General features: G+C 48.5%; 1 protein-coding gene across 12 annotated transcripts in view; it reads left to right on the forward strand.

The window, feature by feature from the left end:
* syne1b (spectrin repeat containing, nuclear envelope 1b) overlaps window positions 1-23734 on the forward strand; it is an 834787-nt gene that overhangs the window by 544318 nt on the left and 266735 nt on the right. For 8 of the 12 annotated variants that reach the window (XM_085981815.1, XM_085981811.1, XM_085981814.1 and 5 more), the window contains 7 exons: window positions 497-694; window positions 1053-1193; window positions 13878-14051; window positions 15745-15906; window positions 16140-16334; window positions 21847-22020; window positions 23115-23306. In XM_085981815.1, coding sequence (XP_085837941.1) covers window positions 497-694; window positions 1053-1193; window positions 13878-14051; window positions 15745-15906; window positions 16140-16334; window positions 21847-22020; window positions 23115-23306 — 1236 coding nt within the window. The remainder of the gene's footprint in view (window positions 1-496; window positions 695-1052; window positions 1194-13877; window positions 14052-15744; window positions 15907-16139; window positions 16335-21846; window positions 22021-23114; window positions 23307-23734) is intronic. The other 4 variants (XM_085981807.1, XM_085981820.1, XM_085981819.1 and 1 more) reach the window with 2 other exon arrangements.

Here is a 23734-nt window from a genome sequence, read left to right on the forward strand (position 1 = left end):
GCCCTCGGCGAGGAAGCTGTTGGATACCAGCGCTGAATCTATAGCCTTTCTAACCAGTCCCATCACCATGTGACCCAGTTATTTTACAGCGGGCCATCTGTTTCTTCATTCAAACAGTGGAACGATTGCCGCGTTCCTCCTGTTCTTTTCCCTGATCCCGGTGAAAGCGGTGTTGTTGGAGCTGCTTCATGTCAGGGTCGTGTTTCTGAAAGGGGGTGGGGTGGGGAAGACGAGACTGCTCAGCTCATTTCCTGTTTGTGCAGTGCAGATTGCCTTTAGAGGTTGTGAGTGGCGGAGCTCCTGTTCTGCTATCCTCTCTCTCACACACACACAGCTGAACATCCTGCTTTGCCAGACTCGCTGTTGATGTATGGATTCAGCCATAGGCTCGGCTCCTCGTTCATTGGCTGGCCAGAGAGAGGAGCGGGCCAGATTGGATGTCTGAGACGTGGATGAGGTTCTAAGCTGTTCTTTTGTCCCATCAACAATGTCTCAGCAGGATTTCGCCCGGAAGATCAAGGGGTACCAGGAGCAGATCGCCGCGCTGAATACCAAGTGCAAGATGTTGACTATGAAAGCGAAACATGCCACGATGCTGCTGACGGTCACTGAGGTGGAGGGGCTCTCTGAAGGGATGGAGGAGCTGGATGGAGAACCCTTGCCCACGCACTCAGCCCACCCTTCCGTGGTGATGGTAAGATTGCTAACTTTCCTCCTCCCCTAATCATTGCTTACCGACTGCACTAACGTAATATCACCCTCCCGCTTCAATAACCTGCTGGATCTCATTGCCTGTCGTGTGCGAGTTAACCCTTTCCCTCCTGGAACGTTTCCCCAGTAACACACTGATGGAGATTTCTCTCAGATAGTGAAGGGGGTGGGGTTGGTTAACGCTAATTGTTGTTGTGAGTTTTTATTCCGATCTGTTTCACATTACTCGAGAAAGGTTGTAATATTTTCAATGATTTGTACTGTACAGTGTGATTAAATGTAACCCCCGCCCTGATCTCTCTCTTATTAAATTCTGTTCCTTCTGGCTTGGCTTGTATCAGATGACAGCCGGGCGCTGTCATACGCTACTCTCACCTGTCACTGAGGAGTCTGGGGAAGAGGGGACCAACAGTGAGCTTTCCTCTCCGACAGCTTGTCGCTCTCCCTCACCTGTGGCTAATGCTGATGTGTCTGTTAACCAGGTACTATCTTCTGCACAATCCTTTACACTGATCGCATGCTTAATCAGTAATTAGACATCACATTACTCTTGTGTATCTGGTCATTGCGTGCCTCGTATTCGTTAGAAGGGTGTTATCCTGTAGAATATATAATGCTGAATAATATACTGTAGACCCAAAGCTCATCATGTGTAGAGATGGTTAGAGGTAAATTACAGATCATAGATAGAGTCATAGAGTTATACAGCACAGAAAGAGGCCCTTCGGCCCATCGCGTCCGCGCCGACCATCAAGCCCTGTCTAATCATTAGAACATTATCCTGAAATTCAAGAGTGAGACAAGGCCATTCATTCATTCATTCCTCTGGTACCTGAAATCACCCATTGAAGACGAGCCCTCCAGGACCCTATCAAACCCATTTAAGACCATCACTCCAGTGCCCTACCTCACCCATTGAAGCCCATCCCTCCAGTACCATACCTCACCCATTGAAGCCCATCCCTCCAGTAGCCTAACTCACCCATTGAAGGCTATCCCTCCAGAACCCTAGCGCACCCATTGAAGCACATCACTCCAATACCCTACCTCACCCACAGAAGCTTATCACTCCAGTACCCTAACTCACCCATTGAAGCACTTCCCTCCAGAACCCTAACTCAGCCATTGAAGTCCATTACTCCAGTACCCTAACTCACCCATTGAAGCCCATCCCTCCAGAAACCTAACTCAGCCATTGCAGCCCATTACTCCAGTACCCTAACTCACCCCATTGAAGCCCATCCCTCTAGTACGCTAACTCACCGATTGAAGCCCATCCCTCCAGTACGCTAACTCACCCATTCAAGCCCATCCCTATAGCATCCTAACTCACCCATTGAAGCCCATTCCTCTAGTACCCTAACTCACCCATTGAAGCCCATCCCTCTAGTACCCTACCTCACACATCAATGCCCATCCCTCTAGTATCCAAACTCATCCATTGAAGCACATCCCTCTAGTACCCTAACTCACCCCATTGAAGCCCATCCCTCTACAACCCTACCTCACCCATTGAAGCCCATCCCTCCAGTAACCTAACTCGCCCATTGAAGCCCATCCCTCTAGTACCCTAATTCACCAATTGAAGCCCATCCCGCCAGAACCCTACCTCACCCATTGAAGCCCATCCCTATAGTATCCTAACTCACCCATTGAAGCCCATCCCTCCAGTATCCTACCTCACCCTTTGAAGCCCTTCCCGCTAGTACCCTAACTCCACCATTGAAGCCCATCCCTCTAGTACCTTAACACGCCCATTGAAGCCCATCCCTCTAGCACCCTACCTCAGCCATTGAAGCCCATCCCTCTAGTACCCTAACTGACCCATTGAAGCCCATTCTTCTAGTATCCAAACTCACCCAATGATGCCCATCCCTCTAGTACCATACCTCACCCATTGAGGTCCATCCCTCTAGTACCCTAATTCACCCATTGAAGCCCATTACTCCATTACCCTAACTCACCCCATTGAAGCCCATCCCTCTAGTAGCCTACCTCACCCATCGATGCCCATCCCTCTTGGATCCGAACTCACCCATTGACGCCCATCCCTCTAGTACCCTAACTCCCCCATTGAAGCCTATCTCTCTAGTACCTTACCTCACCCATTGAAGCCCATCTCTCTAGTCCCTTACCTCACCCATTGAAGCCCATCTCTCTAGTACCTTACCTCACCCATGGACGCCCATCCCTCTAGTACCTTACCTCACCCATTGAAGCCCACCTCTCTAGTACCTTACCTCACCCATGGACGCCCATCCCTCTAGTACCTTACCTCACCCATTGAAGCCCATTCATCTAGTACCCAAACTCACCCATTGAAGTCCATCCCTCTAGTACCCAAACTCACCCATTGAGGCCCATCCCGCTAGTACCCTAACTCACCCATTCAAGCCCATCGCTCCAGAAACCTAACTCACCCATTGAAGCCCATTACTCCAGTACCCTAACTCACCCCATTGAAGCACATCCCTCTAGCTCCCTATCTCACCCTTGAAGTCCATCCCTCTAGTACCCAAACTCACCCATTGAGGCCCATCCCGCTAGTACCCTAACTCACCCATTCAAGCCCATCCCTCCAGAAACCTAACTCACCCATTGAAGCCCATTACTCCAGTACCCTAACTCACCCCATTGAAGCACATCCCTCTAGCCCCCTATCTCACCCTTGAAGCCCATCCCTCTAGTACCCTACCTCACCCATTGAAGCCCATCCCTCTAGTACCCTACCTCACCCATTGAATCCCATCTCTCTAGTAACCTAACTCACCCCATTGAAGCCCATCCCTCTAGTACCCTACCTCACCCATTGAAGCCCATCCCTCTAGTACCCTACCTCATCCATTGAAGCCCATTCCTCTAGTACCCTAACTCACCCACTGAAGCCCATCCCTCTAGTACCCTAACTCACCCATTGAAGCCCATCCCTCCAGCAACCTACCTCACCCATTGAAGCCCATCCCTCTAGTACCCTCACTCACCCATTGAAGCCCATCCCTCCAGTAACCTACCTCACCCATTGAAGCCCATCCCTCTAGTACCCTAACTCACCCATTGAAGCCCATCCCTCTAGTACCCTAACTCATCCATAAAGCCCATCCCTCTAGTAACCTAACTCACCCCATTGAAGCCCATCACTCGAGTACCCTACCTCACCCATTGAAGCCCATCCCTCCAGTACCCTAACTCACCCACTGAAGCCCATCCCTCTAGTACCCTAACTCATCCATTAAAGCCCATCTCTCTAGTACCCTAACTCATCCATTAAAGCCCATCCCTCTAGTAACCTAACTCACCCCATTGAAGCCCATCACTCGAGTACCCTACCTCACCCATTGAAGCCCATCCCTCCAGGGCAGCACGGTGGCATAGTGGTTAGCACTGTTGCCTCACAGCGCCAGGGACCCGGGTTCGAATCCGGCCTCGGGTGACTGTCTGTGTGGAGTTTGCACATTCTCCCCGTGTTTGCGTGGGTTTCCTCCGGGTGCTCCGGTTTCCTCCCACAGTCCAAAGATGTGCGGGTTAGGTTGATTGGCTATGATAAATTGACCCTTAGTGTTAGGGGGATTAAATACGTGGGGTTACGGGGATAGGGTGGGGTATGTGTTGGTGTAGGGGTTACGGGGATCGGGTGGGATATGTGTCGGTGCAGGCTCGATGGGCCGAAATGGCCTCTATCTGCATTGTGGGGTTTCTGTGATTCTGTGATTCTGTGATACCCTAACTCACCCCATTGAAGCCCATCCCTCCAGTACCCTACCTCACCCATCGATGCCCATCCCTCTAGCATCCGAACTCACCCATTGAAGCCCATCCCTCTAGTACCATACCTCACCCATTGAAGCCCATCCCTCTAGTATTCTAACTCACCCCTTGAAGCACATCCCTCTAGTACCCTAACTGACCCATTGACGCACATCCCTCCGGAACCCTACCTCACCCATCGATGCCCATCCCTCTAGTATCCAAACTCACCCATTGAAACCCATCCCTCTAGTATCCTAACTCACCCATTGATGCCCATCCCTCTGGTATCCAAACACACCCATTGAAGCCCATCCCTCTAGTATCCAAACTCACCCATTGAAACCCATCCCTCTAGTTCCCTAACTCACCCATTGAAGCCCATCCCTCCAGAAACCTAACTCACCCCATTGAAGCCCATTACTCCAGTACCTTAACTCACCCCGTTGAAGCCCATCCCTCGAGTAACCTAACTAACCCATTGAAGCCCATCCCTCTAATACTCTAACTCACCCATTGAAGCCCATCCCTATAGTATCATAACTCACCCATTGAAGCCCATCCCTCCAGTACCCTACCTCACCCTTTGAAGCCCTTCCCGCTACTGCCCTAACTCACCCATTGAAGCCCATCCCTCTAGTACCCTAACTCACCCATTGAAGCCCATCGCTCCAGTATCCTAACTCACTCATTGAAGCCCATCCCTCTAGTACCCTAACTCACCCATCGATGCCCATCCCTCTAGTATCCGAACTCACCCATTGAAGCCCATCCCTCTAGTACCCGAACTCACCCATTGAAGTCCATCCCTCCAGTACCGTAAATAACCCATTGAAGCCCATCCCTCCAGAAACCTAACTCACCCATTGAAGCCCATTACTCCAGTACTCTAACTCACCCCATTGAAACACATCCCTCCAGTAACCGAACTCACCCATTGAAGCCCATCCCTCCAGTACCATACCTCACCCATTGAAGCACATTCCTCTAGTACCCTACCTCACACTTTGAAGACCATCCCGCTACTACCCTAACTCACCCATTGAAGCCCATCCTCCCAGTACCTTAACTCACCCATTGAAGCCCATCCCTCTAGTACCCTAACTCATCCATTAAAGCCCATCTCTCTAGTACCCTAACTCATCCATTAAAGCCCATCCCTCTAGTAACCTAACTCACCCCATTGAAGCCCATCACTCGAGTACCCTACCTCACCCATTGAAGCCCATCCCTCCAGGGCAGCACGGTGGCATAGTGGTTAGCACTGTTGCCTCACAGCGCCAGGGACCCGGGTTCGAATCCGGCCTCGGGTGACTGTCTGTGTGGAGTTTGCACATTCTCCCCGTGTTTGCGTGGGTTTCCTCCGGGTGCTCCGGTTTCCTCCCACAGTCCAAAGATGTGCGGGTTAGGTTGATTGGCTATGATAAATTGACCCTTAGTGTTAGGGGGATTAAATACGTGGGGTTACGGGGATAGGGTGGGGTATGTGTTGGTGTAGGGGTTACGGGGATCGGGTGGGATATGTGTCGGTGCAGGCTCGATGGGCCGAAATGGCCTCTATCTGCATTGTGGGGTTTCTGTGATTCTGTGATTCTGTGATACCCTAACTCACCCCATTGAAGCCCATCCCTCCAGTACCCTACCTCACCCATCGATGCCCATCCCTCTAGCATCCGAACTCACCCATTGAAGCCCATCCCTCTAGTACCATACCTCACCCATTGAAGCCCATCCCTCTAGTATTCTAACTCACCCCTTGAAGCACATCCCTCTAGTACCCTAACTGACCCATTGACGCACATCCCTCCGGAACCCTACCTCACCCATCGATGCCCATCCCTCTAGTATCCAAACTCACCCATTGAAACCCATCCCTCTAGTATCCTAACTCACCCATTGATGCCCATCCCTCTGGTATCCAAACACACCCATTGAAGCCCATCCCTCTAGTATCCAAACTCACCCATTGAAACCCATCCCTCTAGTTCCCTAACTCACCCATTGAAGCCCATCCCTCCAGAAACCTAACTCACCCCATTGAAGCCCATTACTCCAGTACCTTAACTCACCCCGTTGAAGCCCATCCCTCGAGTAACCTAACTAACCCATTGAAGCCCATCCCTCTAATACTCTAACTCACCCATTGAAGCCCATCCCTATAGTATCATAACTCACCCATTGAAGCCCATCCCTCCAGTACCCTACCTCACCCTTTGAAGCCCTTCCCGCTACTGCCCTAACTCACCCATTGAAGCCCATCCCTCTAGTACCCTAACTCACCCATTGAAGCCCATCGCTCCAGTATCCTAACTCACTCATTGAAGCCCATCCCTCTAGTACCCTAACTCACCCATCGATGCCCATCCCTCTAGTATCCGAACTCACCCATTGAAGCCCATCCCTCTAGTACCCGAACTCACCCATTGAAGTCCATCCCTCCAGTACCGTAAATAACCCATTGAAGCCCATCCCTCCAGAAACCTAACTCACCCATTGAAGCCCATTACTCCAGTACTCTAACTCACCCCATTGAAACACATCCCTCCAGTAACCGAACTCACCCATTGAAGCCCATCCCTCCAGTACCATACCTCACCCATTGAAGCACATTCCTCTAGTACCCTACCTCACACTTTGAAGACCATCCCGCTACTACCCTAACTCACCCATTGAAGCCCATCCTCCCAGTACCTTAACTCACCCATTGAAGCCCATCCCTCTAGTACCCTACCTCACCCATTGAACCCATCCCTCTAGTACTATAACTGCCCCATTGAAGCCCATCCCACTAGTATCCTACCTCACCCATTGAAGCCCATTCCTATAGTATCCTAACTCACCCATTGAAGCCCATCCCTCTAGTACCCTAACTGACCCATTGAAGCCCATTCCTCTAGCACCCTACCTCACCAATTGAAGCCCATCCCTATAGTATCCTAACTCACCCATTGAAGCCCATCCCTCTAGTACCCTAACACCCATTGAAGCCCATCCCTCCAGTACCTTAGCTCACCCATTGATGCCCATCCCTCTAGTACCCTAACACTCATTGAAGCCCATCCCTCCAGTACCCTACCTCACCCATTGAAGCCCATCCCTCTAGTACCCTACCTCACCCATCGATGCCCATCCCTCTAGTATCCGAACTCACCCATTGAAGCCCATCCCTCTAGTACCCTACCTGACCCATTGAAGCCCATCCTTCTAGTACCCTACCTCACCCATTGAAGCACATCCCTCTAGTATCCTAACTCACCCATTGAAGCCCATCCCTCTAGTAACCTAACTCACCCCATTGAAGCCCATCCCTCTAGTACTCTACCTCACCCATTGAAGCCCATCCCTCCAGTACCCTACCTCACCCATTGAAGCCCATCCCTCCAGTACCCTAACTCTGCCATTGAAGCCCATCCCTCTAGTACCCTAACTGACCCATTGATGCCCATCCCTCCAGTATCCGAACTCACCCATTGAAGCCCATCCCTCTAGTACCTTAACTGACCCATTGAAGCCCATTCCTCTAGTACCCTACCTCACCCATCGATGCCCATCCCTCTAGTACCCTAACTCACCCCATTGAAGTCCATCCCTCTAGTACCCTACCTCACCCATCGATGCCCATCCCTCTAGTATCCTAACTCACCCATTGAAGCCCATCCCTAGAAAACGAACTCTTCCCATTGAAGCCCATTACTCCAGTACCCTAACTCACCCCATTGAAGCACATCCCTCTTGTACCCTAACTCACCCATTGAAGCCCATCCCTCCAGTACCTTAATTCACCAATTGAAGCCCATCTCTCCAGAACCCTACCTCACCCATTGAAGCCCATCCCTCCAGTACCATGCGTCACCCATTGAAGCCCATCCCTCCAGTACCTTAACTCACCCATTGATGCCTATCCCTCTAGTATCCTAACTGACCCATTGAAGCCCATCCCTTTGGTACCCTAACTGACCCATTGAAGCCCATCCCTCTAGTACCCTAACTCACCCCATTGAAGCCCATCCCTCTAGTACCCTAACTCACCCATTGAAGCCCATCCCTATATTATCATAACTCACCCATTGAAGCCCATCCCTCTAGTACCCTTCCTCACCCATTGAAGCCCATCCCTCCAGTACCCTAACTCACCCATTGAAGCCCATCGCTCCAGTACCTTAACTCACCCATTGAAGCCCATCCCTCCAGTACCCTAACTCACCCATTGAAGACCATCCCTCTAGTACCCTACCTCACCCATTGAAGCCCATCCCTCCAGTACCTTAACTCACCCATTGAAGCCCATCCCTCCAGTACCCTAACTCACCCATTGAAGCCCATCCCTCCAGTACCTTAACTCACCCATTGAAGCTCATCCCTCCAGTACCTTAACTCACCCATTGAAGCCCATCCCTCCAGTACCCTAACTCACCCATTGAAGCCCATCCCTCTAGTACCCTACCTCACCAATTGAAGCCCATCCCTCTAGTATCCTAACTCACCCATTGAAGCCCATTCCTCTAGTACCCTAACTCACCCATTGAAGCACATCCCTCTGGGACCCTAACTGACCCATTGACGCACATCCCTCCGGAACCCAAACTCACCCATTGAAGCCCATCCCTCTAGTACCCTACCTCACCCATTGAAGCCGATCCCTTCAGTATCCTAACTCACCCATTGAAGCCCATCCCTCTAGTACCCTACCTCACCCATCGATGCCCATCCCTCTAATGTCCGAACTCACCCAATTGACGCGCATCCCTCCAGTACATTAACTCACCCATTGAAGCACATCCCTCTAGTACCCTAACTCACACATTGAAGCCCATCCCTCTCGTACCATACCTCTCCCATTGAAGCCCATCCCTCTAGCATCCTAACTCACCCATTGAAGCACATCCCTCTAGTACCCTAACTGACACATTGACGCACATCCCTCCAGAACCCTAACTCACCCATTGAAGCCCATCCCTCCAGTACCCTGATTCACCAATTGAAGCCCATCCCTCCAGAACCCTACCTCACCCATTGAAGCCCATCCCTCCAGTACCCTAACTCACCCATTGAAGCCCATCCCTCCAGTAGCCTAACTCGCCCCATTGAAGCCCATCCCTCTAGTATCCTAACTCACCCATTGAAGCCCATCCCTCTAGTATCCTAACTCACCCATTGAAGCCCATCCCTCTAGTACTCTACCTCACCCATTGAAGCCCATCCCTCCAGTACCCTACCTCACCCTTTGAAGCCCTTCCCGCTAGTACCCTAACTGACCCATTGATGCCCATCCCTCCAGTATCCGAACTCACCCATTGAAGCCCATCCCTCTAGTACCTTAACTGACCCATTGAAGCCCATTCCTCTAGTATCCTAACTCACCCCATGGAAGCCCATCCCTCTAGTACCCTACCTCACCCATCGATGCCCATCCCTCTAGTACCCTAACTCACCCCATTGAAGTCCATCCCTCTAGTACCCTACCTCACCCATCGATGCCCATCCCTCTAGTATCCTAACTCACCCATTGAAGCCCATCCCTAGAAAACAAACTCACCCCATTGAAGCCCATTACTCCAGTACCCTAACTCACCCCATTGAAGCACATCCCTCTTGTACCCTAACTCACCCATTGAAGCCCATCCCTCTAGTACCCTAACACCCCATTGAAGCCCATCCCTCTAGTACCCTACCTCACCCATTGAAGCCCATCCCTCCAGTACCCTAATTCACCAATTGAAGCCCATCTCTCCAGAACCCTACCTCACCCATTGAAGCCCATCCCTCCAGTACCATGCGTCACCCATTGAAGCCCATCCCTCCAGTACCCTAACTCACCCATTGAAGCCCATCCCTCCAGTACCTTAACTCACCCATTGAAGCCCATCCCTACAGTACCCTAACTCACCCATTGAAGCCCATCCCTTTGGTACCCTAACTGACCCATTGAAGCCCATCCCTCTAGTACCCTACCTCACCCATTGAAGCCCATCACTCCAGTACCCTAACTCACCCATTGAAGCCCATCGCTCCAGTACCTTAACTCACCCATTGAAGCCCATCCCTCCAGTACCCTAACGCACCCATTGAAGCCCATCCCTCCAGTACCTTAACTCACCCATTGAAGCCCATCCCTCCAGTACCCTAACTCACCCGTTGAAGCCCATCCCTCCAGTACCTTAACTCACCCATTGAAGCCCATCCCTCTAGTACCCTACCTCACCAATTGAAGCCCATCCCTCTAGTATACTAACTCACCCATTGAAGCCCATCCCTCTAGTACCCTAACTCACCCATTGAAGCACATCCCTCTGGTACCCTAACTGACCCATTGACGCACATCCCTCCGGAACCCTAACTCACCCATTGAAGCCCATCCCTCTAGTACCCTACCTCACCCATTGAAGCCGATCCCTTCAGTATCCTAACTCACCCATTGAAGCCCATCCCTCTAGTACCCTACCTCACCCATTGAAGCACATCCCTCTGGTACCCTAACTGACCCATTGACGCACATCCGTCCGGAACCCTAACTCACCCATTGAAGCCCATCCCTCTAGTACCCTACCTCACCCATTGAAGCCGATCCCTTCAGTATCCTAACTCACCCATTGAAGCCCATCCCTCTAGTACCCTACCTCACCCATCGATGCCCATCCCTCTAATGTCCGAACTCACCCAATTGACGCGCATCCCTCCAGTACATTAACTCACCCATTGAAGCACATCCCTCTAGTACCCTAACTCACGCATTGAAGCCCATCCCTCTCGTGCCTTACCTCTCCCATTGAAGCCCATCCCTCTAGCATCCTAACTCACCCATTGAAGCACATCCCTCTAGTACCCTAACTGACACATTGAGGCACATCCCTCCAGAACCCTAACTCACCCATTGAAGCCCATCCCTCCAGTACCCTGATTCACCAATTGAAGCCCATCCCTCCAGAACCCTACCTCACCCATTGAAGCCCATCCCTCTAGTACCTTAACTGACCCATTGAAGCCCATTCCTCTAGTATCCTAACTCACCCCATGGAAGCCCATCCCTCTAGTACCCTACCTCACCCATCGATGCCCATCCCTCTAGTATCCTAACTCACCCATTGAAGCCCATCCCTAGAAAACTAACTCACCCCATTGAAGCCCATTACTCCAGTACCCTAACTCACCCCATTGAAGCACATCCCTCTTGTACTCTAACTCACCCATTGAAGCCCATCCCTCTAGTACCCTAACACCCCATTGAAGCCCATCCCTCTAGTACCCTACCTCACCCATTGAAGCCCATCCCTCTAGTACCCTGATTCACCAATTGAAGCCCATCCCTCCAGAACCCTATTGACCCATTGAAGCCCATCCCTCCAGTACCATACCTCACCCATGGAAGCCCATCCCTCTTGTACCCTAACTCACCCATTGAAGCCCATCCCTCTAGTACCCTACCTCACCCATTGAAGCCCACCCCTCTAGTACCCTACCTCACCCATTGAAGCCCATCCCTCTAGTATCCTAACTCACCCATTGAAGCCCATACCTCCAGTACCCCAACTGCTGGCCCTGCCCAGATCTCAGGCTAGGATTCAGACCTGGAGCCTTCTGCTCGTGTGCCACACCAGGCCAGCAGGGAGCAGCAGTTTGCACAGAGAAGGTACAATATGTAAGAGGCATTTCCCCCCTTTTTGTTCAATTGCTTTGAATAAAATATCTGCTGCTGACCTAACAACAACTTGCATTTATATAGCGCCTTTAATATGGTAAAACGTCCCAAGGTGCTTCAGAGGAGTATTATCAAACAAAAATTTGATACCGAGTCACCTAAGGAGATATTAGGACAGATGATCAAAAGCTTGGTCAATGGAGTGTCTTAAAGGAGGAGAGAGGTAGAGAGATGGAGAGGTTTAGGGAGGGAATTCCAGAGCTTAGGGCCGAGGCATCTGAAGGCACGGTCGCCAATGGTGAAATGATAGAAATCGGTGATGCGCAAGAGGCCAGAATTGGAGGAACGCAGAACTCTCAGAGGGTTGTAGGGCTGGAGGAGATTACAGAGATAAAGAGGGGCCAGGCCATGGAGGGATTTGAATACAAGGATGAGAATTTTAAAATCGAGGCTTTGTCAGATCGGGAGCCAATATAGGTCAGCAAGCACAGGGGTGATGGGTGAGTGGGACTTAGTGCGAGTTAGGAAACGGGCAGCATAGTTTTGGATTTACAGATGGTGCAAGGTGGGAGGATGGCCAGGAGTGCATTGGAATAGTCGAGTCTAGAGGTAACAAAAGCATGGATAAGGATTTCAGCAGCAAATGAGCTGAGGTAGGGACGGAGACGGGCGATGTTACGGAGGTAGAACTAGGTGGTCTTGGTGATGGAGAGGATATGGGTCGGAATCTCAGCTCAGGGTCAGAAACCCACAGACAAGGAGGCTACTCATAACAGAGAAATGTTAGAGAACAAGTGGGTATGTTCTCCACTCTCAGTGTGGAGCCATGTCCACGGGGAATGCTGGTCAGAAAACCAGAGATGCAGTGTTGTCGTCCCACCCACTGGGATCACCAAATTTACCCGAGCATCTGCTAGACATTCAAGATGCAAATTTGCAGTAAATGTAATCAGTTCTGATGTGCAGTGGCCACAGAGGGCCAGGGTGAATTCCTAATTTTGCTGTAATCAGAGGTGGGGAGAGGGAGACTAACTCACGAAGATAAAACGAATGAGGCAGCTTTACCCCTTAAAGAGCATGGGGGTGAATTTCCCCATTGGTCATCTGGCTTGTTCCTCCCGTAACTTCAGGAGAAGAGTAGAAAAATGGCAAACTGGTGGGAGAAACCCCTGTGGAAATTCATCCCCCCGCCGCCAACCACCCCGTTAATTTAGCATGGTGCGTTTATATCCTTATTGTTATTGTGCAAACCAGTCTTGGTTATGTTGGTTTGAGGTGAAAGCACTGGTGAAAGGGTGTCAGTTAACAGATAACTGGTAACACATTACATGGAAGAAGCATTTGCAGACTGTTAATCAACCTACGAATCCTTCCACTACTTCGCACTGTCCTCAAATCTGGAGGTTTGGAAAGGGCTGTTCTTAGTGCTGTTGCCACATTGGTGGATAAACCCCACATTAGAGCACCAGGGTCTGTTAGTATCAGGAATTTGGGATAAATGGGAATGAATGGGAACAGGGATTTCAACTTGCATGAGGTGACCTGAGGATCATGTAATTGGAGGTGCAGGGGAGGCCTGACACGTACAGGGGGAGAGGAAAATGGGGAGAAACCAGATTTGCTTGTGATGCTATGTCATAAAAGTTAATAGTGATGTTAACTATCCATGTACGAGAAATCTATGGGGTCTATTCTAACCTTGAAGCATGTATAGCTGCGGCTTATGGTCTTTTGATCTTGTCCTTGGTAGTTGCGAGTCTCAGTTTGTAAGTGTTTATGTTTCTAGGATAGTGCTTATTACACAACATTATCTGCGGATGAATTGCAGACAGCAGCTCCTGTCGCCCAGGATATGAACAGCGCAGCATCACTGCAGGAAGCTTTTGAGACTGCACTGGGAGAGCCGGCCTCCTCGAAGCTCGATGACCTGCAGCGATCCTGGGAAACTCTAAAGAATGTGGTGAGCTGGTGACTGATGGGCAGCATAAATACTCTTCCTTTTTATCTGTTTTCTTCCCTTTGTTTGTTGTACTTGCTCCTCTACCTCGCCCTCTGGTCAAGAGTGGAGGCTGCTGATCACCTCCCGAAGCTCTGCTAGATTTATAGAATTTTATCCATTCTTGGGATGTGGGCGTCGCTGGCAAGGCCGACATTTATTGCCCATCTGTAGTAGAGAAGGTGGTGGTGGGCCGCCTTCTTTAACCACTGATAGCGGTTTGATGCAACTAAAGGGCTTGCCAGGTGTGGGACTGGAGTTGCATATGGGCCAGACTGGGTAAGGACGGTAGGTTTCCTTTCCTAAAGGACATTAATTGAACCATTTGGGTTTTTACGACAATCCGACAACTTCAGGGTCACTTTTACTGATACCAAATTTTAAAAAAAACTGAATTCAAATTCTCAAACTGCCAACGGTAGGATTTGAACTTGTGTTCGATGGATTACTTGTCCAGTAACATCACCACTAAGCCACCGTACCCCAGAATCATAGAAACTACCGCACAGAAGAAGGCCATTCAGCCCTTTGGGCCTGTGCTCTTCGACTGGAGCTATTGGGGCCAATCTTCCTCCCCTGAGGCCGTCCAGGAACAGCCAGTACGGAGTGCACTGGCAATCTGTCTCGCTATGCCGGATTCTACAGCACCTGAGCCTCGATGTAATGAAGCAGGAGCACAGTGGGGCAGGCCAGACACGATAGGAAATCCAGGTGCTGCTGGGGCCTTAAAGGCTCCAGCGCCATTAAAGGGGCAGGTACAGTGAAAGCCCTATGAGAGAGCTAGAAGGATTTTTTTCGTAGGTGATGATGAGGCAGGATTGTTAACTGGACAGCTTTTGATGATAAATTTGTAGATTAACAAAAAAAAAGAAAGAGCTTGCATTTATATAGCGCTTTTCACAACCTCAGGACGTCCCAAAGTGCTTTATAGCCAATTGTATACTTTTGAAGTGTAGTCCCTGTTGTAATGTAGGAAACGCGGCAGCCAGTTTTGTGCATAGGATAAATGACCAAATAATCTGTTTTAGTGATGTAGATTGAGGGATAAATACTGGCCAGGACACCAGGGAGAGCCCCCCCTGCTCTTCGGAGTGTCATGGGATATTTTATGAGAGGTCAGGCGGGGCCTCAGTTTAACGTCTCATTTGACAGACGGCACCTGCGACAGTGCAGCACTCCCTCAGTACTGTACTACACTGGGAGTGTCAGCATGAAGTATGTGCTCAAGTCCCTGGAGTGAGGCTTCAACCTACAAAGTGCGTGTCCGAAGAAAGATGGCAGGGGAATAAGAGGAGGGAGCTGGTTTGACTGTGAAGCTTCTTGTTATGGAGCAGGTGCACAGTTAGGGAGTTCATATTGAAGTTTAAGCTTGTGTATGGGATGGAGGGAGCCGGAGGTTTTATTTTGTGTTCTGTGTGTGTCTCGTTGTGCTGGCACCGCATGTGGAGTGGCAGATGTAAGTGGTGTTGCTGACCGTAGGCAGAGCTGTTTTGATTATTTTGATTTCCACTCCAGTCTGTGGTTTCTGGGAAGGTGATTCTGGTCAGATGGGGCGTGGAGTAAATGCTATCGGATGCACACACACATGATAACCAGCTATCACATAGAGTGTGTGCTGTGTAAATATTTGTCCCTCTAAACCCTCTCTCTGTTGCAGATCAGTGAAAAGCAGCGCACTCTTTATGAGGCACTTGAACGACAGCAGAAGTATCAGGATTCTGTCCAGTCAGTCTCGACCAAGATGGAGTCGATTGAAGGGAAGCTAGGTGAGGCGCTCGATGCAGGCAAGAGCCACGACGTCCAGATGGCTGCACACCAGGTATGTCCCTTGAGCAGCGCTGTCTCTGATTAGCTCGTTACTGCTATCAGTGAACTCTGCTCTCCAGGCGCTTATCTCTCTGACACACAGGCAACTCTGGCTTAAGAGTGAACTGCTTGGTGGCCTGTGGGACCAGCATCACTCTGCACACTTTGAGCACGTGTCCGTTGAGCTTTGAGCCTTGAGGTTTGTCAGATTTGGATTAAGGGTATTTGTGATTCTCTGTCTCCCAGGCGCTGATGGATGAGATTGTGATGCTCCAGGATGAGATCAATGAGCTCCAGATCTGCTTTGCCGAAGAGCTGGTGTCCGACACTGTGGACGCAGATACCGCTGACCAACTGGCCATGCAGTCCACACTAACGGTCCTCGCAGAGCGAATGGCCACCATCAAGATGAAAACGTTGGGAAAGAAACAACTTCTCGAGGTTTGTAGACTCCGAATTCTCTTCCTACTCGCATTCTTAAGGGATTCTGCTTTTTGGTCGTTTTTCCATTCCACCTCTTTGTGCTCATTCAGAGGCCCTTGTTGTTATCTGTTGTTATTAATCATCTATTAAATTCTGGAAAAGAGACTTGTCTGGAGCTGGATATAAATCACCCAGGGAAGAGAGGCTTTACTTAGAGAAATTGGGGCCCTTTTCATTAGAGTAGAGAAAGTTAAGAGGACATGTTCAAAATTATTATGGCCTTTGATAAGGTAAATTGGAAAAAGTATTTCCACTGGTCAGTGAGTCAGTAACTAGAGGTATTAGTTTAAGATCATCAACAACAAATCAAAGAAGGAAGGATAGAATTTATTTTATGCAGAGAATTGTTCGGACATGGAATGCCCAGCCAGAATCAGTGGGGGAAGCAGAATCTAAAATAGCTTTTAAAAGGGAAGTGAATAAATATTTGAAAAAGCAACATTTAAAGGGGTATGGGGAAAGGGCAGGGAGAATGGGACCAAATGGTGAGCTGTTCCAGAGAAAGGCACCGGGGAAGTGGGCTGAATGGGGAAAGGGCTCGTTAATGGGACTAAGGGGAGTGCTCTTTCAGAGAGCAGTTACAAGGTCAATAGGCTGAATGGGGACTGAGAGGTTAGCTGGTGGGAGGTGTAGGAGCTAGACTGTGCAAAGTAACATGCGTATGTAAAGCGATCTGACTAGCCTGAACAAAGTTAAACATCCGGTGTCCATAGATGTTCTTTTGGCCAACTGTTCAGAGCTTTCTGTGATGGAAAAGGTACAAAGATAATGAGAGGACTTGAGAATAAAAAGTATGAGAATAGGCTCAAAAATTTGGGAATCTTTTCATTGGAGAGAAGATGCTGGGTGGAGGGGAGGGAATATGACTGACGTTTTCAAACTAATCAGACTTCATGACGTAGAGGATCGGTCAGGGTTCTTTGAATTGGTATGAGACAGCAGAACAAGGGTGTGTGTATAAAGTGGGAAGAGCTAGACTCAGGCAGGACTTAAGGAAGATTTAAGGAAGGATGGTTGGTTTTTGGAAGTGCTTACCAAGATGGGTTGTAGGGGTAAAGAGCTTGGGATCACTTCAAGGCAAAAATTGGACAAGTACCTTGAAGAGAAACACATTATTGGATACAAATGCTGGGACACCAGGAAGGCTGACTAGTTGGACTGGTGGTCTCTTCAAGCCTTGAGATTTTCTATGTATTTACTCTAGGGTCACAAAATGTACCTCAAAAGATATTCCCCAAAAGATGAAAAAGGATTAATTAGCAAGCTTGTTGTGCAAGGCCCCTTGGGGAGGAGTGATCATAATATGATAGAATTCTTCATTAAGATGGAGAGTGAAGTAGTTGATTCATAGACTTGGGTAGTGAATTTAAATAAAGGAAACTATGATGGCATGAGGCGCAAGTTGGCTAGGATGGATTGGGGAATGTTACTTAAAGGGTTGATGGTGAATAGGCAATGGCAAACATTTAAAGATCACATGGATGAACTACAGAATTTGTTCATCCCTGTTTGGCATAAAAATAAAACAAAAAAGGTGACTCAACATTAACTAACAAGGGAAATTAGAGAAAGCATAAGATCCAAGGAGAGGACATATAAATTGGCCAGAAAAAGCAGCAAACCTGAGGATTGGGAGCAATTTAGGATTCAGCAAAGGAGGACAAAGGGATTAATTAAGAGGGGGAAAATAGAGTATGAGAGTAAGCTTGCAGGGAACATAAAAACTGACTGTAAAAGCTTCCATAGATATGTGAAGAGAAAAATATTGGTAAAGTCAAGCGTAGGTCCCTTGCAATCAGAATCAGGGGAATTTATAATGGGGAACAAAGACATGGCTGACCAATTAAATACATACTTTGGTTCCGTCTTCACAAAGGAGGACACAAATAAACTCCCAGAGATGTCGGGGAACATAGGGTCTAATGAAAGGGAGGAACTGAATGAAATCAGTATTTGTAGGGACATGGTGTTAGGGAAATTGATGGGATTGAAGGCCGATAAATCCCCAGGGCCTGATAATCTACATCCTAGGGTACTTAAGGAAGTGGCCCTAGAAATAGTAGATGCATTGCTGGTCATCTTCCAAAATTCTATAGACTCTGGAACAGTTCCCATGGATTGGAGGGTAGCTAATGTAACCCCACTATTTAAAAAAGGTGGTAGAGAAAAAATGGTGAATTATAGACCGGTAAGCCTGACATCGGTAGTGGGGAAAATGCTAGAGTCCATTATAAAAGATGTAATAGCAGAGCACTTGGAAAACAGTGACAGGATCGGACAAAGGTAAATCATGCTTGACTAATCTACTGGAATTTTTTGAGGATGTAACTGGTAGAATAGATAAGGGAGAACCAGTGGATGTGGTGTATTTGGACTTTCAGAAGGCTTTCGATAAGGTCCCGCATAAGAGACTAGCGTGCAAAGTTAAAGCACATGGGATTGGGGGTAAGGTACTGACTTGGATAGAAAACTGGTTGGCAGACAGGAAGCAAAAAGTTGGAATAAACGGGTCTTTTTCCGAGTGGAAGGCAGTGACTAGTGGGGTACTGCAGGGATCGGTGCTAGGACCCCACTTATTCACAATATATATTAATGATCTAGATGAGGGAACTAGATGTACTATCTCCAAGTTTGCAGACGACACAAAGCTGGGTGGGTATGTGTGCTGTGAGGAGGATGCAGAGAAACTCCAGTATGATTTGGACAGGTTGGGCGATTGGGCAGATGCATGGCAGATGCAGTATAATGTGGATAAATGCGAGGTTGTCCACTTTGGTGGCAAAAACAGGAAGGCAGATTATTATCTGAATGGCAATAGATTGGGAAAAGGGGAAGTGCAACGAGACCGGGGTGTCCTTGTGCACAAGTCGCTGAAGGTAAGCATGCAGGTGCAGCAGGTAGTTAAGAAGGCAAATGGTATGCTGGCCTTCATAGCGAGAGAATTCGAGTACAGGAGCAAGGATGTTTTGCTGCAGTTGTACAGGGCCTTGGTGAGACCACACCTTGAGTATTGTGTGCAATTTTGGTCGCCTTATCTGAGGAAGGATGTTCTTGCCATGGAGGGAGTGCAGCAAAGATTCATCAGACTGATATCTGGGATGGCAGGAATGACATATGAAGAGAGATTGGGTCGATTAGGCTTATATTCGCCAGAGTTTAGAAGAATGAAAGGGGATCTCATTGAAACTTATAAAATTGTAACAGGACTAGACAGACTAGATGCAGGAAGGCTGTTCTTGATGGCGGGGGAGTCCAGAACCAGGGGTCACAGTCTAAGGATAAGGGGTAAGCCATTTAGGACTGAGATGAGGAGGAATTTCTTCACCCAGAGAGTGGTGAACCTGTGGAATTCTCTACCACAGAAGACAGTAGAGGCCAATTCATTAAATATATTCAAGAATGAGTTAGATATATTTCTTAAGAACATAAGAAATAGGAGCAGGAGTAGGCCAATCGGCCCCTCGAGCCTGCTCCGCCATTCAATAAGATCATGGCTGATCTGATCCTAACCGCCAATCTACTATCACAGAACCATCTCCTGAATCTAACAGAATTAAACACACGAAATAGGAGCAGGATCAGGCTACACGGCCCCTGGGCCCGCTCCGCTACCCACAGGGCCATGTCCGATCCGAACCTAGACTCATGTCCAAATTCCTGCCCGCTCCCCGTAACCCTTAATTCCCTTTACTTCTAGGAAACTGTCTATTTCTGTTTTAAATTTATGTAATGATGTAGCTTCTACAGCTTTTTGGGGCAGCATATTCCATGGACCTACCACCCTCTGAGTGAAGTAGTTCCTCCTCATCCCAGTTTTGAAAGAGCAGTCCCTTATTCTAAGACTATGCCCCCTAGTTCTAGTTTCACCCATCATCGGGAACATCCTCCCCGCATCCACCCGATCCAACCCCTTCACAATCTTATATGTTTCAATAAGATCGCCTCTCGTTCTTCTGAACTCCAATGAGTAGAGTCCCAATCTACTCAACCTCTCCTCATATGTCCATCCCCTCATCCCCGGGATTAACTGAGTGAACCTTCTTTGTACTGACTCGAGAGCAAGTATGTCTTTTCTTAAGTATGGACACCAAAACTGTATGCAGTATTCCAGGTGCGGCCTCACCAATACCTTGTACAACTGAAGCAATACCTCCCTATTTTTATATTCTATTTCCCTAGCAATGAAAGCCAACATTCCATTGGCCTTCTTAATCACTTGCTGCACCTGCATACTAACCTTTTGAGCTTCGTGCACCAGGACCCCCAGATCCCTTTGTACTTCAGTACTTTCCAGTTTCTTGCCATTAAGATTGCTCTACGATTTTTCCTGCCAAAGTGCATAACCTCACATAACCTTAAGGCTAATGGGATAAAGGGAGATGGGGCGAAAGCAGGGACAGGGTACTGAATTTGGATGATCAGCCATGATCGCATTGAATGGCAGAGCAGGCTCGCGGGGCCGAATGGCCTACTCCTGCTCCTATCTTCTATGTTTCTATGTCGGCAGTCATTTGACTGCTGTATCGTCATCTGTAACATTCCTCACAGATTAGCCCAATAAATTTCAGCTGTGGTGTGCTACCTTATAATCCTGTAGCTGATGAAGGTTCCTGTGCAAGTAGGTGACAGGCATAGAGCCCTGTCCTTTAATTACTCTCAGGCGCTCTATTCCAACACAAAACATGCAGGAACATTATTCTACCTTTCAGTAGATGGGACAAAAGCAAGCTTGAAGCAGTTAGAACTCATCCAGGCACAGCTTTTGATGCACTGCGCCCATTCTAACAACACAGCACAATATTTTGTATTAAAACCCATTTGGGTAGTTAAGTGAAGTGAACTTAAATAAAAAAGGAAAATGCTGGTCAGGCAGCATCTGTGGGGAGAGAGAAACAGCATTAACATTTCAGGTCGATAACCTTTCATCAGAACTGGAAGGTGTCAGAGATTTAAAAGTTTATAAGCAAGTACAGTGCCTGGGAAAAGTGGGGTAGGCTGGGGAGGAAAGCACAAAAGGGGAAGGTCTGTGATAGGGTGGAGGGCAGTGATTAAGTGACAAAAGGGGATGGTAATGGGACAAGTAAAGGAATAAAAGATGGGTCTAGAGGAGGTGTAAATGGTTACAGTAGAATCATTACCAGCACCTGATGTCTTAGAAAATGGGAGCGGTGGTTATGATTTAAAGTTGTTGAACTCAACGTTGAGGCTGGAAGGCTGTTGTTGTTCCTCGAGCACATGTTGAGCTTCATTGCAACAGTGTAGGAGGCCGAGGATAGAGGTCAGAGTGGGAATGGGATGGAGAATTAAAGTGGCAATCGACCGGAAGTTCAGGGTCATGTTTGCAAACTGAATGGAGATGTTCAGAAAAGCGATCACCCAACCTGCGTTTGGTCTCCCCGATGTAGAGGAGCACGCATCATGAGCAGCGAATATAGTAATCACAGTTATGTGACCTTGTCTGCTCTTTTAGGAGAGGCTGAATGAACAGGTGGAGGAACAGCGGCAGGAACAAGCCCTCCAACTGTATCGCAGTGAGGCTGATGAGCTGGACAATTGGCTTCTGATTACAAAGGCCACATTGGATGCTACATTAAATGTCCCCGAGGAGCAAATGGACATGGAGGAACAGCTCATTGACTGTCAGGTATTGGCTCAAGCCAGAACTCCAGATAATAAAGGATTACTTTCCTTCCATGTCTAGATTTTTAACTGAGTTGAGTTGTGTTATGGAATGCCTGTTAAGTAAGAAAAAAAGTTGAATTTATATAACGGCTGATCACGTCCAAAAGCGCTTTAAACCAATGAAGTACTTTTGAAGTTTAGTCACTGTTGTAATGTAGGCAATACGGCAGCCACTAGGGAGAACTCTCTTGCTCTTCTTCGAATAGTGCCATGGGAATCTTTTCCGTCCACCTGAGAAGGGAGACAGAGCTTTGGTTTAACGTCTCATCAGAAAGACGGCACCTCCAGCAGTGCAGCACTCCCTCAGTACTACATTGGGAGTGTCAGCCTAGACTTTGTGCATAAGTCTTTGGCGTGGGACTTGAACCTACGATCTTCTGACTCAAAGGCGAGAGTGCTACCACTGAGCCAAGGCTGACACCTATGTGTGCATGTATGAGTTTTAGATGGTTGTTCTAGCATAATCACCGAATGCTGTCTGCCACGGATGAACAATCAGAGAGGGAAGTGTTGGTCAATGTTGTTGCGTTTTTCTATTGCTAGACTATGGCCGTGAGGAAGACCTAATCATTATCCATAGCTGCTACAACAAGCCTTTCCCAGTTAGGCCTTCTGAGCATCTGCTGCGATCAATGGAAGAAAGCATTAACTTGCATTTATATAGCACCTGTCATGACCTCAGGATGTCCCAAAGCACTTTACAGCCAATGAAATACTTTTTTGAAATGCAGTCACTGTTGCAATGTAGGAAATGTGGCAGCAAGCGCCCACAAACAACAATGTGATAATGACCGGATAATCTGTTTTAGGTGTTGGTTCAGGGGTAAATGTTGGCCAATAATCTGTGCACCTGTCTTGTGAAGCAGGATACCTTTGTAAAACAAAAGTGTATAAAACTTTTAGATTCTGAACTATATACAGAGTAAATGCCTTGAAGCATCAGATCGGCTTTTATGCTTTTACATGGGCCTCAAGAGGGTTTGTGATTTAGAGTTTTGTGTGTGTGTGTGTGTTGGAAGATGATCTGAATTGCCCTCGCTGTTTCTGCTGCTACAGAACATGCTGGTGGAGATCGAGCGGAAAGTGGCGTCCATTTCTGAGCTCTCGGTGAACAGCGAGAACCTGCTCATGGAAGGGAAGCCCCAGACCCGGGAGCAAGCTGAGCACCTGACCGAGAAACTCCGCAATCTGAAGGGGAGCTTGGTGGACCTGCAGAAAATGCTGCAGGACAAAAGGATCAGTATCAAAGTAAGGCCTTTACCCCCATCCCCGTGCTAACTGCATCGTACGTTTCAGAACATTTTCGGTTCCGCACCAATGTCTCGTGAGGGTATGCTACATTTTTAAAAATTCTCTCCCCTGGCTTGTTTAACCAAGGCTGCTCCTCTCTTGCAGATGAGGGGGCAGATGAGTGGGTCAGCTGCTCCAAGGCCACTTCCCATGTGCCCTAGTGTTTGTGACTGGGAGATGGTTAAGATGCCCTTCCTGATATACAACCCCTCCCCACCCAAAAGACTGACCTCCATTTGGTGCTGGAGTAGAGCGATATGGCTGAGATCAGGCACTCGAGGGAGCAGGCAGTCGAACGCAAGTCCCGTCATTCTTTGATGTCCTGGTTCGTTGCTACGGCATGCTGTGCCAGAGCCCCTGACTTAACTCCTGCATTGCAGATAACT

This window comes from Somniosus microcephalus, chromosome 3, assembly GCF_052327205.1.
Source record: "Somniosus microcephalus isolate GS21.2 chromosome 3, FLI_Smic_1.0, whole genome shotgun sequence".
Lineage (NCBI taxonomy): Eukaryota > Metazoa > Chordata > Chondrichthyes > Squaliformes > Somniosidae > Somniosus > Somniosus microcephalus.